General features: G+C 37.2%; 1 protein-coding gene across 1 annotated transcript in view; it reads right to left on the reverse strand.

Annotated features, from left to right (window-relative positions):
* Positions 1 to 5,150: 5,150 nt before the first annotated feature.
* Plaa (phospholipase A2 activating protein) overlaps positions 5,151 to 18,157 on the reverse strand; it is a 34,431-nt gene continuing 21,424 nt past the window's right edge. Inside the window, exons 10-14 of the mRNA XM_059254530.1 lie at positions 15,113 to 15,181; positions 11,382 to 11,453; positions 9,758 to 9,859; positions 7,309 to 7,473; positions 5,151 to 5,906 (exon numbers count right to left, since the gene is read on the reverse strand). Of these exons, the coding sequence (XP_059110513.1) occupies positions 5,341 to 5,906; positions 7,309 to 7,473; positions 9,758 to 9,859; positions 11,382 to 11,453; positions 15,113 to 15,181 (974 nt within the window). The 3' untranslated portion in view covers positions 5,151 to 5,340. The remainder of the gene's footprint in view (positions 5,907 to 7,308; positions 7,474 to 9,757; positions 9,860 to 11,381; positions 11,454 to 15,112; positions 15,182 to 18,157) is intronic.

Consider the following 18,157-nt stretch of genomic DNA (forward strand, 5'->3'; position numbering starts at 1 on the left):
ATGGTCACTTGTTCTCAGTGTCTTGAGTACTTGTGCAAGCATGTGTACCTGTTTGTGTGTGTGTGTGTGTACACACATTCCAATTATATGCACTCCACTATCCTCTCATCTCCTTTTTAATCCCCATTCCCATCAATCCCCCTTCTCCCTACAAGTCCCTCCTACTTTCATGGTATTTTGTTGTGATCAAAAGTTTAACCAAGGTCATCAGCATGAACATAGGTGTAAAGCTATCCACTGGAAACTGGTGGGCTCCCTAGTCACACCACTGAAAACAATGACTTACCCACTCCCACCCCATTACCCATCAACAACCAGTTCCTGGGGTGGGCTTGGGGACAGAGCTTCATGAGCCCCTCTCCAACCCGACTGAATGCTGGCAGGCTGCCTTGTGCAGGCCACCGTAGGCAACCAATTGCAGCAGCTGAGTCATGATTGCAATGGCCTTGTAATACTCATAGTCTTTCACAGCCCCATCCTCCATCATCCAGCTCTTAGATCTTTTCTGCCTTTTCTTCCACTATTTTCTAATCCTATTGAGAGCGAGTTCACAATGGTCACCTGTTCTCAGCACCTTGAGCAGCCACAAGTCTGCACTTCATTATCCAAAGAAGCTTCTTTGATCAAAGCTAAGAACAACACTTGTCTAAGTATAGTATTTACAAAGCTGTTTGGCCCCGTGTCCACTTAGCAGAACAACAGTATTAGGCTTCCCCCTGAGACCTATGACCTCTTTTGCTCTAGGCTTTTGACCAGGTTTACAATACAAGGCATTAATTCCTTCCTGTAGCATGGGCCTCAAATATAATCAGAGTGGCCCATTATCTCTGTAAGTCATACCACTAATGTACCAGTGGGCACATCTTGCCTAGCAAGTATGTATTGTAGCACACAAGGCACTGCTGGGTAAAATAGTTTATAATAATGCGTTGTTTTAAACCATTAAGTTGTGGGGTAATTTATTAAATATATAATACAGAGGGTTATAGAAAATGTTTTCACATGAGGAGTACTTCACATTTCTACAGTAGCCTCTAAAGACAGTATTTTTAAAAGAGGGACTATTCTAGAGTTCCCCTCCCCACAAGTATCTATTACAACTCATAAATCCTGATTAGATACTTTAAAAGCAAAAATTCTATTAGGTATTTGTAGGTCAAATAAGGTGATTTCAAATACAGACTAGATATCAGACATGAAGTTATTTTCTAGCTTTGACATAGTTATGTCAAATATGTTTGTATTCAGAGAAGATATATATTGAAATGCTTAGTTGATGTGAAATCTGCAACTTATTTTAATGCAGTCTCACAGGTATAGAGAAGGCAAATTCACTGACAGCAGCGGTTTGACTTTATTATAGCATGAGAGCAACACCATCCAGTAGGGAACTTTAGATTTAGAGCTTTTCTCACCTAGTGATATATGGTAAGGGACTCTCTTATACAAAGCAGTAGCTATGCAGGACAGCTAAATTAACCTGACAGTAAACCACTAGTACTCCAGTGTCTCAAGCTGTCATGTTTAGTAGGTTCAGTGTATTAACATGTGTTTGCAAACTGAGGTAGTTTCTACTTGTGGTAGATTTTGGGGGAGGTGTAACTCCACCAGGGAGTACGTTTATAGCTTGTAAATTCCTTGTAGGGTCACTATTTTTTTCAGTTTTTAATGAGTATCAAAGAGAAAATGTTAAATAAAAATGTTATATTTTATCTATAATCATATTTATAGTGAGTTACAGAAAATACAGTAGAAATTAAAATTAAAGATTGTTTTTAATTACTTAAAATTATGTGTAGGTATGTACGTCTGCACCTAAGTGCTGAATTATCCAATTTCTCTGATTTGGAATTAGCAGGCAGTTATGAGTCACCTGTGTCCTGTGAGCTGTGACTTTAACTCAGGTCCTCTAGAAAAGCAGAACCACACTTAACCATTAAGCCATTTCTTCAGCCCTTCAGAAGTATTTTTTTAGTACAATTAAGTAATGTTTTAAAATGTACTGATTTTAAACAGGTTTTGCCTGCATGTATGTATGTGCACCATGCTTCCCTGCTGCACACAGAGGTCAGAAGAGATCAGAGCCTCTGGAAGAGAGTTATGGATGGTTGTGAACCACCATGTGGGCAGAGGGAACTGAACCCAGGTCCTCTGCAAGTGTAACAAGTGACCATAACTGTTGAGCCATCTCTTCAGCCCCTTGGGTAACATTCTTTTTTTTTTTTTCTTTAAATGATTTATTTAACTTTGTGTGCACTGGTGTGAAGGTGTCAGATTCCCTGGAACTGAAGTTACATATAGCTGTGAGCTGCCATGTGGGTGCTGAGAATTGAACCTGGGTCCTCTGGAAGAGTAGTCAGTGCTCTGAAAGGCTGAGCCATCTCTCCAGCCCCTTGGGTATAACATTCTTAGTCTTGGGTGGTTAAATTCCTTCTCAAGACATGTAGGAGGGGATCCTTCTTAGAAGTCCTGTAGGAAAGAGGACACATCAAAAAAGCTGCTTTATCACTTCTTCCTAAAATACACTGCGGTCACCACTAGGGAACCTACTTCCCACTTACCCCCAGAATTATCTTTGAAAAGAATCTATCCTTAGCTATGTCTCTTCTATCATTTGTGAAACTGAAGTGGATAAAAAAATTAATTGCATTGCTGTGTAGTGATATATTATCAGTAAACCAAAGTCAGCTAATCCCAAGAAAACCACAACAGCAACATATCTAAGAAAATGAAAATAATAGTTATGAAATGCACATAAAGTATGTCTTTTGTAGACAATGGGGTTTAAAATGCAACGTGAAATCCACTAATCTGGAATTACCCGTGTGGTTGATTTAGACACAGTTATCAGTTTAAAATTGCCTATTAATTTGATTCATCAATTTCTTGCATACAATGTATTTCTAAGGAAACGGTAAGAGTGTTGTGTGATCTTTAATAGCATTGCTTGATAATCAAAAACAGGAAAGTTTCAGATAATAGAAAATGGGTATAATATAACGGAATATAAAATAAAGTTTCTGAACAGTACATATAATACATTCCTTTTTGAAAAAATAAAATGCATGTTTACATACATGTCAATACAGTATAAGACGCTCACTAAGAATGGTTCTCTAGTAGTATTACAGTCAATGAGATGTGTGTATGTTTTACTAAATGTTTATTTCTTTTATATTCGAGAAAACATTAAGAGATCTATAAAAAAGTTTAAAGGGAAACAAAATTTTAAACTACTATTTAACAGGTTCTTCAAGTGAGATTATCTTTTTGTTGAACTGTACAAATAATAAAAACTGGTATAAAAAAAGACAGTGATATGAAACAAAGTATTTACAATTTTCCACCTCTTACATTCTGAAGAGTGAACTCACGTTCTAAATAAGAATACATCCAACCCTTTTTCAAAGGTACCCACCCAGTCTTCAAAATATAAGATAAATTGTACTTAAAATTGCATGCTAGATTGGATGTATTAACAAGCAGCATATTATAATAAAACCAGGGTGATTTACATTTTACCATTTAATTTTGATGTAACAATCTAAATTTCAATTAAACAAAAGTAAAGCACAAGTACACAAATGAACCAGCAACATAAAGTTTAAAGTTTAGGTACACACAGGAAACTGCAATTTAATACTTAATAAGGTATACATCCCTATTTACATTTCCTCACTCCCTTACAAGTTCTTCCCTGGATTAATCTAAACATTCAGGGTTTTCTTCCCCTTACTGGAAAAAAATTTGTCCTTCTTAGACTGCAATATGGCATTAAGTCAGGAAATCCCATGGTTCTCCATATTGTCAATGTCGAGATCATTGCTCACAATTTTAAGCAATGTCCTTGGTAAAATCATTTTTTTTCCATAATAAAAATGGAAGTACTGGAGCTGGGAATGTAATCCAGTGGACAGAGGTTCCCCAGCATGCACCTGGGTTTGATAGCTAGCACCACAAAACAAACAAAACCAAGACGCACACACATACACCAACATAAATATACTTCTTAAGAAAAGGGATTGAGCTGCGCGTGGTGGCTTTAATCCTAGCACTCAGGAGGCAGAAGGAGGCAGGTTTCTGAGTTCAAGGCCAGCCTGGTCTACAGAGAAACCCTGTCTTGAGAAACCCAAAAGGAAAAGAAAGGACATTATTTCCCACTTTGTTTTAGTTGCTAAGATATTCAGAAACAAGTCTGTGACTTCCTGTCTAGAAAGCAGCACCATGGCAAGTGCTTTGTGCAGACGGCATGGAGTACTCTTGCCCTGACCTTCTTTTTCCCCTCCCAGTATAATTTGTTCTATTATCCTTCCTTTTGAAGACAGAAGCATAACTACCTTTTAAAGAAAGCTGACTTGAGAATTACGTGGCAATGTATATAATGTAGTGTCTGGACCATTCTAGGGGCTAAAAACACTAATTTCACACGACAGATTCTTGACTTTAAAGTCTGGTATGTGTTGTTCGCACAACTGTCTAGTAAAAGTCAATAAATTCCAAACTCTTTTTGAAGTAATGAAGATGACCAACAAGTATACAATCATATCAAAACTGAAATGAAAAATGACGAAGGGCATTTTGGTGAAGGGCAAAAGAAATGATCTAACTTGTAAAGAAGAATGACCAAATAATCAGATATCAAAACTTGAATGAAAAATGAAATTATCTCATATAGTGAAAGAAAATTAGTGATCCTAACCCATAATCATTTAAAGCCTCAGTTGTCTGAACTGTTATGTAATTACAGCTTACCAGTTTGCTTTCTTCATCTAAAAATGAACCATGAAAGATGATACTTTCTATTTACAAATGACTCAAGAAATTATTGTCTATTTTTTCAATTTACAACTTATAACAAACTTAACTAAAATTATTTTTCAAGTAAATCCTAAAAGACCTTGAAATATGCTTTTGAAAGAATCTAACAGTGAAAGGAAGTGGAGAAGCTAATGTACAAAAAGGGAACAGTCAACTGAACAAGATGTCATATAGAAATAGAAGCAGCTTATACAAAGAAAAGCCTCTGTGTTCTCCTGAGTAATTAAGGTAAGGAAGAAAATGCCATTGTAATTGTGCTGTTATTGATTATAGTTTTAACGTTTCTATACCCTTGAAAATCTACCCCAGTACACAGGAAAACCGCACAACCATCAGTGCAAAAACTTTATTTATAATTTCTTTCTCCTCAACACAACTTTACAAGATCTGAACTTAATCCACAGTTGTTTTCTTTTCTCTCTTTTCTATTTTTTAAACATCTGCAATTGGTCATGTAAAATGTGAAAAAAAAAATAATACCCCTATTAATCAACTTAAAATCTCAGCTTCCCTTGCCCATTGTTACAGTAAATTTAAGATAAGTCTACAGCATTCACTTACTTTAGCTGGCTCTGATACGGAGGCATACTTTTTTATTTGAGAGTCAACACCTAAGGACTTGGCTAATTGAATAGCATTTGAATCATCACTGATAAGTGTCCCAAGAGCCACAAGCAGTCTAAAAGTGGCCTCTAGGTCTTGTACAACTTCCAAGATTGTGCTAATTACTGACAAGCATTGAGCTTTCCCTTCAATGTTATGGTCTTTATGGAAACAAACAGAATAGTTCAAGGTCAATGTAGCCAGAGCAATATGAATGTTCTTATTGCTCCCCGATTTCAGTTCTATTGCATGTGACATCAGTGACTCCCTCTGGGACATCATGAGCTTTTGTCCTGCCTGACTAACAAAGCAATTGCAAAAAGTCCTAAGAGCAAGCAGCTGGTTTGCTGGCTTTCCTTTAGGGTTCAGAAGCTTGATAAGATGGCTGCTGAACTGATCTCCTTCTTTTTCATTGCAGAAATTCTCATTCACACTGGGATGTTTAATTGATAGCCGAAGAATGTCAAGTGCAGGAAAGACAATGTCTATTAAAAAGAAATACTCATTAATGCAAATGAAAAATCTAGAAAATTCCTTATGGTTATTATTCAAATTTGCTTTATTTTCCCACTACAAAACAATCATTTTTAGGAAATGTGAATATGTTTTTTATGTTTACATAGACTAGATTGATTGCTATATGCTTCAAAACTGAGTTAACTCTTAGATTGTCTAATAGTCACACAGCTAAATATTCAATAATGAGATGAATGAATGCAGTAGGGAGCCTAGCATTAAATATTTGGTAATTAGGCTAAAGAGTTAAAGGGCAATTATTTAGAGAAGAATTTTGGTAGGAGCTTTGAAACTGAGGGCTGTGTAGATGCCATGTGAACATTTACTGAACAATAATCTTACTGTGAATGTAAGGAAACCTGACAGTATATGCTCCATAATAAAAGGCCAATCATGTATAAAAGATCTTCACACACACTAGAATAAAACAACCCTAATCAACTAAAGTCTAATTATGGCACTCAAAGGAAATACAGTGATAGAACACAATAAGCAGTCAAAACACAGTTAAATATTTAACAAGGTTATTTTGTAGGAAAGAGAAAACCTCCCTCTCCCCATAAATTGTCATGAACAATAAATCATGGGTTTGAGATATGGCTCAGTGGTTTAGAGCACTTGATCTTGCAGAGGACTCGAGGTTCAACTTCCAGGATCCACATGGTGACTCATGATCATCTTAACTCCTGCGTCTGGGGATCTGTTGCCCTCTTCTGACCTCCACACTCACCAGGCACATATGTAGTGCACATACATTTGTGCAGGCACGACTTCCATACGCATATAATTAAGTACATTTCCAAAGTTTTGTAAAAATCATGAGAGGATCTTTTGGTTTTCAAAAAAATATGATAATGACACAAAAGGACGAATAATAGTAGATACTTTTAACCTGGAGTTAACAGGCCACAAAGAATTTCTGAAGGGGATAAGAGGCACTATGACACAGCTTACAGATTACTGTTTGTATAGGGATCATAGTAGTATAGGCTGAGAATTTCAAATACTAAATTCTAAAATCTCAAACATTTTAGCACTAAGTACTTATAAGAATTTCTGATTTTGGATTTTCAGGTTATGCATGTTATCAGTAAAGTCAATGGAAATATTTCAAACTCTGAGAGACACCAAATTCTAAAACATTGCTGGTTCCTAAGTTTCAGTTAAGGAATACCAAACATACACCAATCGATTCTCATAGGCTGTGACTAAAGCAAGGTTATGAATTATAGTGATGTGGCAAAGCCTTTCTGAATAACTGTTCATATCTCCGTTAGAAATATCCAGGATAACTTTTAGGTAATCTAGAAATATCAGTACTATTGGCAGAAACAAAAGTTTCTGGTTAAAATTTGAAGACTACTTATTTACCTTCAGGCCAGTTGATAGCTTTCCATAAAATATGAAGTTGCTGGGCTGTTGGCTTTTCTGAAGAATTATTACAAACTAGAGACAGTATCTTCTCAAGAAGCACCAAGTCGTCTTCCGTTAGCTTCTTGTCTTCAGGTGCAGTTCCATTAAGTTCCTTCAGTTTTCCTAGAATCCAAAACCAGTCTTTCAAAATTCTCTAACTGAACTTAGTCAAACAATACATAAAAGACATCTTCAGGAAGACTCTCCTGTACAGCAACACTTTTCTCAGCAATTATCAAAGCCCTTAAAATGAGTGCCTGAGCACTTACGTGTAGGTGAAAGAAAGGCAATTGTACTAGTTCTGCTGTTGTCTGAGACCCTCAGACCCTGCTTTGAAGCCGCTCTGAGTTTTTCAAAGCAACAGTAAGTTACACACACACACGCACACACGCACACACGCACACACGTATGTATAAATCATCTCCCATTTTTCCCAAATTCGTAATAACTTAAGGCATTTATCTATTCTTTTTGTGTGTTGTATGATATGTGTGTGAATGCAGACATACATGTGCCATGGTTTGCATGATGACATGGTCAAAAGACAACCTACGGCATCAGTTCTCTCCTTTCACCACACAGACTCCAGGGATCAAACTTACATCATCAAGCTTGTACTTTTTTTTACCTGCTGAGCCATCTCACCAGTTTCAAATTGACAAATCTTCTTTTGTAATTAAAAAAGGTTTTTAAATTTTGTGTGCATTGGTGTTTTGCCGGAATGTATGCCTGTGTGAGGGTGTCAGATCCTCTGGAACTGGAGTTACAGACAGTTGTGAGCTGCCATAGGGGTGCTGGGAATTGTACCTGGGTCCTCTAGAAGAGCAGTGAGTGCTCTTAACTGCTGAGCCATCTCTCCAGCCTCCAAATTTGCAAATCTTTAACAATCACAAACGGACACTGGACCTATCTCACTTGTATTTGGTACTAGTTTTTAACACTGGCAAATTATTGAAAACAAGATTTAAGGAATGGAGAAAACAAGAAATCAGATCTGTATAAAAATTAGCAAATGTTTAAGTGTGTGTATACTTTTTAGTTTAAAATATTGCCTATCAATGCCATTTGTAACAATAATATAAAGAATAATAATGAAAAAAAGTATCTGCCTTATGTCTAGGTACAAGTGTTATCTCAATTAATTCTCACCATCAGCTTTGTAGCAAAGGAATAAAGTATTTTATAGTCCAAAATTTTCTTTTTTCACTTCAATTTGAGAAAAACTAACAGAAAAGCAATCAAAGTAAACAGCATATTTTTTCTCTCTCACCCTCTCTGCTCCCTGGCCCATGCCCCTTCCCCAGATAGTCTCAATATATAATTCAGGATAGCCCTAAATTTGTCCTCCTCCTGTGTCCTTCTTCTATATGTTACAAACACCTGTAATATCTATTTTCATTCATCACTTAAAAAGCTTTAGGATTTCCATATACAAGATGCAAGGTTCACAATTAAACAGTGGACAATAAACTCTTGACTTTGGAACGGTATGGAAGTCAGGTGACATGCAGTCCATTCTCTTTCCTCCATATGGGTTCCAAGAATTGAACTCTGGGTCTCAGGAGTGGCAACAAGCACCTTACACTGACTCTGTTTACAGGACACTTTTTTTTAAAAATTGAAAATAGATTTTTTTCAATATATTCTTATTATAAATGTTTCCCCACACCCAACTCCTCATTAGGATACAAACAAGCATATAATAATAATAATAATAATAATAATAATAATAATAATAATAAAAACAAACACAACAGGACAAAACAAGCAAAAAGAAGAGAAAGAAAAGCTCAGGAAACAAACATAAGAACAGAGATATACACATTCACCAACACAAATACATAAAAACACAAATTCGGAAACCATAATGCATATGCAAAAAACTTGTAAGGTAAAAATAAATAAATAAAAGCCCTGAAAAAGCATTATGAAACAAAGAAACTCCAAAAATACCACCAAGTTCACTTTGTGTAGGACATTTATTTATTTTTAAAGATATGACCTCTAAAGTGGGGTGTAGTAGACCAGGAGTTGGGGACTAGCCTGGGCTACAAAGCAGAAAAGTACTTTAAAGTAACAGAAAAAAATATTATTTTTATTTTTCAAATGCTTTATCCCCCCCCAAAACCCCAGGAGCTTGAGGGTGGGACTTACATTTTCCCCAAACAGGTGTTTTCTATTAAAGTCATGATAAACCATTTTATATTTGCACACAACTTCCTACAATTCATTAAGGCTGAATTACCAGACTGCTGTCAATACAGCTGAATTAACAACCACCTCATTAGAAGTCTCTATTCATTTAGGTAGCCAAATCCTGGCACATGTCAGGTGGAGGAAGATTAAGTCTTGAGAGCATCTCTAAAGGCTACTGAGTATGTAAGGAAAGACATTAATATAGACTTACCTAATATTTGTGTAGGGTTTGCTTGGTCAAAGGTAAGAGCTTCCTTTTTGGGGAAATAAATATTCACTGTTTTAGATGCAGCTGATCGGTAGGCACTACTTCCTATTTACAGAGAAGATCATGAAAATTATAAGACATACTAAAATGCAATTTTTCTAATCTTTTTTTAAAAAGATGTATTTATTTATTATGTATACAGCATGTATGCCTGCAGGCCAGAAGAGGGCACCAGATCTCATTAACAGATGGCTGTGAGCCACAATGTGGTTGCTGGGAATTGAACTCAGGACCTCTGGAAGAGCAGTCAGTACTCTTAACCTCTGAGCCATCTCTCCAGCCCCTGATTTTTCTAATCTTATGACTATGTTCTCACAATTACTGAGATATGTAATTACTCAAGGCATGCAATAACAACAGCAAGCCACCTCCAAACCATTCAAACTTTTGAATACCACTTGTACTTATCAATGTAATCATTTCTGGCTCAAGAAATGGAAGCAAAGATTTGGAAAAGGGCCTTCCTATCTCATATTTCCTAATTTTGTTCTTAAGATTCAACCTAATCTATTTAAAAAAGGTTAGAGAACAAGACAAGTATGAAACTTCATTCTCATCTTAATTAGTATTCTGCTAACTCTTTTCTTATGGTGATATTTCATTTGTACTGAAATGTGATTTTATTTGTATGTTAATAAATAAAGTTGCCTGGGGGTCAGAACTAATAGCAAGCCATAGCAGAAGCCAGGCGGTGGTGGCACACAACTTTAATCCCAATCACATGACAGAAAGATCTCTGTGTGTTCAAGGATACAGCCAGCATGGAGATACACGCCTTTAATCTCAATACCAACCAACAGTCAGTGACGAGGAGGTCATGTGGTCGAGTTTATAACCAATGAGAAGGGAGAACAGAAAATCAATAAAAAGACAGATACACAGGAAGTAGGTCTCTTTCTCAGGGGAAGGACAGCAGCAGCAGCGAAGGGTAAGAAAGGGTTTTTAGTATCAGCTCTTTGCTACTGCTCTGACCTCTTGGGCTTTTAACTCTGCATTTGGCTCTGTGTTTCTTACTTAATAAGACTGTTACATCTACATCATGTCCTTCACTGCTTATTTCAAATGATACAGTAGTCATCATTTTCTACAACATCTTAATTAATTAAAACTCAGTTATTTGATGACTAATAAAAATGGTCCAACAGCCAGATGTGGTAGTGCACACCTTTAATCCTAGCACTCAAGAGGAAGAGGCTGGCAGAGTTCTTTTAGTTCTAGGCTGGCCTTGTCTACATAGTAAGTTCCAGAACAGCCAGGGTTACATAGAGATGCTGGGACAAACAAAGTTATCACAAATTGAAATTTCAGTAATATTCAGCGGAATAAAATGACTTCAAATTAAAATTTCTTCAATTAAAACTGTCTTTTGTTATTACATATGCTTGTGGACACCACAGCGGACCGTGTCTCAAATTAACAAAACCAAAACCAAAATCCTTTTCAGCATTGGGGAATCAAAGGCAAGGCAGCATGTATTCTATGCAAGAACTTAACAACCAGGCTAAGGCCTAAAAAGTTTCAATGAAATTTTTTAAATCTAAAAGAAAAGGAAATTTAAAGTAGCTACCTGTAAATGGATCGACTCCAGACGTGGAGGTGCCTATACCTGCAGAAGAACCCGGCATGTAACGACCAGCACCTACAATGCAGTAATACTCCTAGTGAGCAAAGTACAGATCATAAAGCCTAAGTCACTGTTTCCTTATACTAATGATGTCACCATTAGTCACACTTCAAAATAGCATATATATGTATGTGTATGTATACATATATATATACATACACATACATATATATAAGCTTATACAGAAAAATGCTTATAAGTGTGTTGTTGATTAGGAAGTATCCACTACATTTTCACTAAAAAATAATTCTTGGGATTTATCTTGAGAGGTGGTTCAGCGGTTAAGAACACTGGGCGCTCTTCTAGGGGACCTGGGTTCAATATGATGGTTCATTACCAGCACCCACATGGTGGCTCACAACCATCTATAACTTCAGTTCCAGGGTATCTAATACCCTCTCTGGTTTCTGAGTGCACTGCAGGCACATAATGAATAGACATACATGCAGACAAAACACCCATGACATATAAAACAAAATAATTAAAAAATTTTAAAAAATAATAATTCTTTTTTAAAAGATTTATTGATTTATTGATTGATTATGTAGACAGTATTCTGTCTACATGCCAGAAAAGGGCACCAGATCTAATTATAGATGGTTGTGAGCTACCATGTGGTTGCTGGGAATTGAACTCAGCCAGTGCTCTTAACCTCTGAGCCATCTCTCCAGCCCCCACAAAATAATAAGTCTTTAGTGACAAAATAAACATTAGATGCCTTCTGCATTATAATTATAGAAGTTTAGTGAATTACAAAGCATAAGGAGATTAAAGAGAAAAAATAGCTTCTGGAAATGACATATGAACCCCTTATTCTAAGGACAAAGAACAAGATTAGCTGCTGGTACATGAATCAATCAGAAAGACTTAAGCAAGAGTCTGGAATGCTCTGAAAACAGTCCAGTCACTTTTCAGGTTGTACTTTTGACAGTGTTACTAAAGACAGAAAGATGAAAAATAAATGTAGAGCATCAATGGGATTTTGAGATGTTCAGGGCCCTCTATCAGCCTGAGGGAAGAAGGAAGGTAGGTTATCTTCTCTAAATTTACATATCATCTAGATGGTACAAGGAAGGCATCATAGACAGAAAAGGCAAAGCAAAAATGTACATAAGAATAATGATGACACAGTAAGTAGATTTGTTGATTTTAACTGAATACTGACTAGCATACTAAGCACATGAGCACAGACTCAATAAGGTTTTAAATGCCATTATAACGCCCAGTATTTTAAAAGAAGGGATGTTGACTAGTTTGTTCAAGGCCTATACTGTCTAAATGAGCTCTGTGCCTACCTATTTAATATAACCCAGTCCCACTCTAAATTTACTCCACTTTACAAATAGGAAATCTTACAAACAACAATGAAAAGCACCTCAGAGCACACCATTCCCCAACACCAATAGGAAGTCTTTGGTGAGGAATCATGGCATAAGCTCCCCACTATAGTGAGTTATAACTGCTGGGGGTAGAATACTGAAATAAGTAATTTAAACAAGCTCCCCAGATCATTCTAATAAACACTAAAAGTTCAACTACTGCATAAATTAATAAGGATAAGAATTAAGGTGAACCCTAAATTGTAAGCCACATGAAGAACTCTTTTGGCCTCAGCACTACTGGTAAGGTTGGAAGAGCAACAGTAATACTAGCTAATATATGCTGATGGCCTAAATGTACTCCTGATAGTTTGCAAAGCACTTTCTATGTAATTTGTCACTTTATTTTCACATCTCCATATGGTAGGGGTTGCCATTTTGTTCTTGTTTTTTGTTTCTTTCTTTTCTTTTCTTTTTTTTTTAAATTTATTTATTTATTATGTATACAGTGCTCTGTCTGCACATATCCCTTCAAGCCAGAAGAGGGCACCAGATCTCATTACAGATGGTTGTGAGCCACCCTGTGGTTGCTGGGAATTGAATTCAGGACCTTTGAAAGAACAAGCAGTGCTCTTAACCTCTGAGCCATCTCTTCAGCCCTTGTTTTTGTTTCTTAAGGCAGGGTCTTTTTACTATGATGCTCAGGTTGTCCTCAACTATCGATATCTACCTCAATGTCCTGAGTCCTGGGAAATGTGCACCATCATGCATAATTTTGTTATCTATTTCTTATATGTGTGGAGTTCAATGATCCTAATGATAGCTTAATTCTCTTAGATACTTAATAGGCTACTTTGTATGCCTACATGCTTGATGCATCTTGAGTGACTGACACCATGCTCCGACATCTCCTGGTTATGATGGTCCCATAAGTACTCTTGACTTTCTTAGTATTTGTTTAAGCTTGGTATGTTTATTCCATTTCAGAAAAAAAAAAAGGCCATGAAAAAGATTATGGAACTCTGTTGGATAAGTTTCAGGGTATCAGTGTTCTTAAAACTACCTGTAAAGAAAAAGTCGCCGGGTGGTAGTGGCGCACGCCTTTAATCCCAGCACTCAGGAGGCAGAGCCAGGCAGATCTCTGTGAGTTCGAGGCCAGCCTGGTCTACAGAGTGAGTTCCAGGAAAGGCGCAAAACTACACAGAGAAACCCTATCTCGAAAAACCAAAAAAAAAAAGAAGAAAAAAAAAAGAAAAAGTCATCATTTATACATTCTTTGGGTCCTTATTACCATTTAAAATCAAATCATGTACTCAAAGAATTCCTTAACAGACAACATACTGCCAAAGCACATAGCTTGGGAGTTGGCTGTCAGTGCACAAGGTACAACCACTTGCATCTGGGTGATCCTTCTATTCATTAGAGAAAGGAATCTCATTGAGAGAAATTCAGAGTTTCATGATGCTGACCTACAGTTAGAGTGAAACAATCTGTAGCTGAAAAAGGGTCGTAGGTTTACATTTCCATAGCTCAGAGTGCTGAGTTTGGAAGGTCACTGGATTCCATTAAAGGTCATGAATCTCCTCCAAACTGGGTCTATTGTTCATGAATTCTACCTCAAGATCTAACAATAGTGTTTAAAAAATACATTGATGCACTCTGAACCTAATACTTTCTTCAATAGCATTAAAGTCTAACTCTGTCAATGTTTTTCCAGTATTGCTGACTCAACTGAAGCTTACCTATCTCAGGAAGTAAACGCATCCTGAAAACCTCTAATGACACTTCAAGGAGACCATTAATAACTTAGATTAGGAACATTAATCCTGGATAGCTGGGCAGAATGCCTCCTTCTAGGACTAGTCAAAACCTGCATGAGAGATCTTGACTGCACTGCTCCATCCAACCAAGGACTCACATGGCTCCTTTGTCCACGACTTATGATAGTGTCTTGCCAACGATAACACTGGTGCTGTACCTTGGTTAGAGGATTCTCCTACTATCTAATTTCACAGATTAAGTAACTTGCCAATTTCTCCACAGAAGTATATGGTAGAGCTAGGGCTGGAACTATGGTCATCTTACATTAAACCCTCTATTTCTAACTACTCTGCTCTCCTGGTAGGAGAACCACTGGAGAAAACAATGTTCTGGTAACATGTTCTTTAAAATCATGAGAAAATCTACATCCTGCAGTAAAAAGCAGAAGTTAGAAGTTAAAAATCTATCAAAATTGAAAATACAGGTAAGGGAACTAACTATTATTGGATCATATCTCCAAAATGTAAAACCATATATAATACAAAATGCTGTACATATGGAGCCAAGATTATGGTAATGAAAACTGCATCCCACCTGTGAAAGGATCTGCTGTCTGCACTGTGTTGGAAGGTCCTGAAGTGCCTGGAACATAGCGACCACCACCTATTCATGCAAAACAATGGAGAAGCTTAAGAACATGGAAACTGTGATTCATAAACAGCACGGTATTTATGTTAAAAGAAGCCAAGCTTGGAAAAAAGAAAAGGATCAAAGCTGTCACATGACAAAATGATAGACATTATAGTCAAATATCTTACTGCTGTACAGAAATTAAAATTTCAGTGGTTCTCCAGGTATAGTTCCTTTTCTTTTGAATTTTATGTATATGCCACATGCAAAGGAAAAATTAATTTTCTCCAATGTAGTCTCACTGGGGATATTAACTATGCTTCAGGGCAGGCCCCATGCCTAGTAGTAAACTGTCAACACAAAACAAACTCAATTGTACTTGTGTATTTTTGTAGACTTTTTTGTCTTATATTGCTTTGGACTTGTTTTTTTGGTCTTAGGTTTGCATATTATGGTTCCCGATTTTGTGTTTTTATGGGTTTTGGTGTGTGTGTGAATTCTTGTGGGTTTTGTTTGCCTATTTGTATTCTAAAGACAGAAAGAAAAGGCATGGAGTTGTGTTGAGTATATATTTCATGAAAATAATTTTGATCAGAATATATTTCAAGAAAAAAAAATTTTGTGTATGGGTTTTTTTGTTTGTTTGTTTTGCCTGCATGTATGTCTGTGGACCATGTGTGTGTGCCTAGGTCCTCTGGTGCATCAGAGGAAGGTATCAGAACCCATGGAACTGGAGTTACGACAGTTGTGAGCTGTCATATGGGTGCTGGTACCAGAACCTGTGTCTTCTACAAGAGCAGTAACTGCTCTTAACCACTGAGCTGTCTCTCCAGCTCCTAAGTATGCCTTTTTGAAATTTTAGCCCCAGCCAGATGGTGGTGGCACACGCCTTTAATCCCAGCACAAGGGAGGCAGAGGCAGGCAGATCTCTGTGAGTTTGAGGCCAGCCTGGTCTACACAGCAAGATCCAGGACAGGCATCAAAACTACACAAAGAAACCCTGTCTCGAAAAACCAAAAAAAGAAGTTTTAGCCCCAGTATATTAATGTGGAGATAACTGATATAAAAATAAATTGTAGGTGGTGTCTGACCCAACAATATACACATGGAAGTCCTATCCTTGTTTCTGTACAGATTTACTAGGATTCCTGTGGTTGCTATTGCATGAAAACCATAGGCATTAAATGTTAATCTCTTGGGAAAGTCCTAGGTTGCTTAGCTCACATGTCACACAGTGCACTCAGTGCTGAGAATCTAGCAGGAAACAGAACTGTAACTTCTGACACTTCTAACTGAAAGAGAAAAAAATGCTACAGGGGATGAGAGCTACAAAGGAAACATTTTCACTGACATGTGCACAAGTGTGGTTATGTGAAATGTTCTTTTAGTACAAACACACACACACACACACACACACACACACACACACACACACACCCCTACAGGCACACATAAACACACAACTGATAAAGTTAGAATCTTAGAAAAACAAAATAAGCCGAGTAGCTGTTAATATCCCAGACAGAGCCAAGTGCTTAGTTTTACAGGACTACAATGTGTTCATTGTTGTGTCCTGCAGTCTGAGACAACAAAAATATCCAGGCACTAAGTATGCAGTCTCCCCCACCTTTCTCTTTGTGCTAAATGCTAGGATTTGAAGAGTTAAGCCATTTATACTAAAAATTATTATGATAACTTTGATCATGTTAGTTCAACTATGTAAACAGGCAATGGAATCTTACACTAGGATGGAGAAGAGAATGTAAAGAACATGTAGTACTTGTGAGGAAGAAGGGCAGATCTACCATAAGAATTTGAAAGAAGAAGGGGACGTGGGATTTCTACAAAACAACAGGCGCTAGCACATGAGAAACAAGGGTAAGAAATGGGAAGAGGAGACCTCAGAAAAATGCCTTGCCAGAATGTGCAAGGCCTTCCCTGAGTTAATCCCCACTACAACACATGCAGGCACACACATACATGTATCCCAAAAGGAAGACATTAACTGTAAATATCTATTTTAAAATTTTACTTAGAAGAAGCCTTGTCCAAAGAGGAGACAAGACATTCTGCTTCCTCTATACCTCAATTTTCTGGATCAATATTTATATTAATACTTCCTGGATTATAATTTATATGCCAGCAATAACTCCTAATCCCATTAATGTCCTTTTTATTACAGACAACATATTAAATTACAGGTAATGGACTACATATCACATGATCAAACTCTGCCCTAGAGTTCATATACATCTATCTAATTTAGCCTCATATGAAAACAGAATTTCTGTTTACTTTACCACTGTGGTGGTTTGAATGAGAATAGCCCCCATAGGCTCATGCATTTGAATACTTGGTCCCCAGTTGGTGGAACTGTTTGGGAAGGATTGGGGGGGTATGGCCATGTTAAGGTGTATCACTTGGGACAGGCTCTAAGGCTTCAAAAAGCCACGCAGTTTCCAGTTAATTCTCTGCCTTGTGGTTGTGTCTCATGATGTGAACTCTCAGATACTACTACAGCATCTGCCTGCTGCTATTACTCTCCACCATGATGATCATAGATTTTAATCATGAAACTGTAAGTCCCAAATAAACACTTTCTTTTCTAAGCTGCCTTGGTCATGGTGTCTTATCACAGCAATAGGAAAGTAACTAAGACAGCCATAATAAACATTTAAAAAAAAAAAAAAAAAAAAAAAAAAAGAGCAGCCAGGCATGGTGGCGCATGCCTTTAATCCCAGCACTTTCAAGGCAGAGGTAGACGGATCTCTGAGTTCAATGCTAGCCTCGTCTACAGAGTGAGTTCCAGGAGAGCTAGGGCTACACAAAGAAACCCCATCTCAAAACAAAACAACAATAACAAAAACCAACCAAAGTAACCAGCCCTAGAGAAGTGGTTCAGAGAGTAATGGCGCCTGCTGGCAAGCCTGATAACCTGAGTTTGATCCCTGGGAACCACCTGGGGGGAGAGAACCAACTTCTGTAAGTTGTCCTCTGACCTCCACATGT

The sequence above is a fragment of the Peromyscus eremicus genome, chromosome 2 (genome assembly GCF_949786415.1).
Source record: "Peromyscus eremicus chromosome 2, PerEre_H2_v1, whole genome shotgun sequence".
Taxonomy (NCBI): Eukaryota; Metazoa; Chordata; class Mammalia; order Rodentia; family Cricetidae; genus Peromyscus; species Peromyscus eremicus.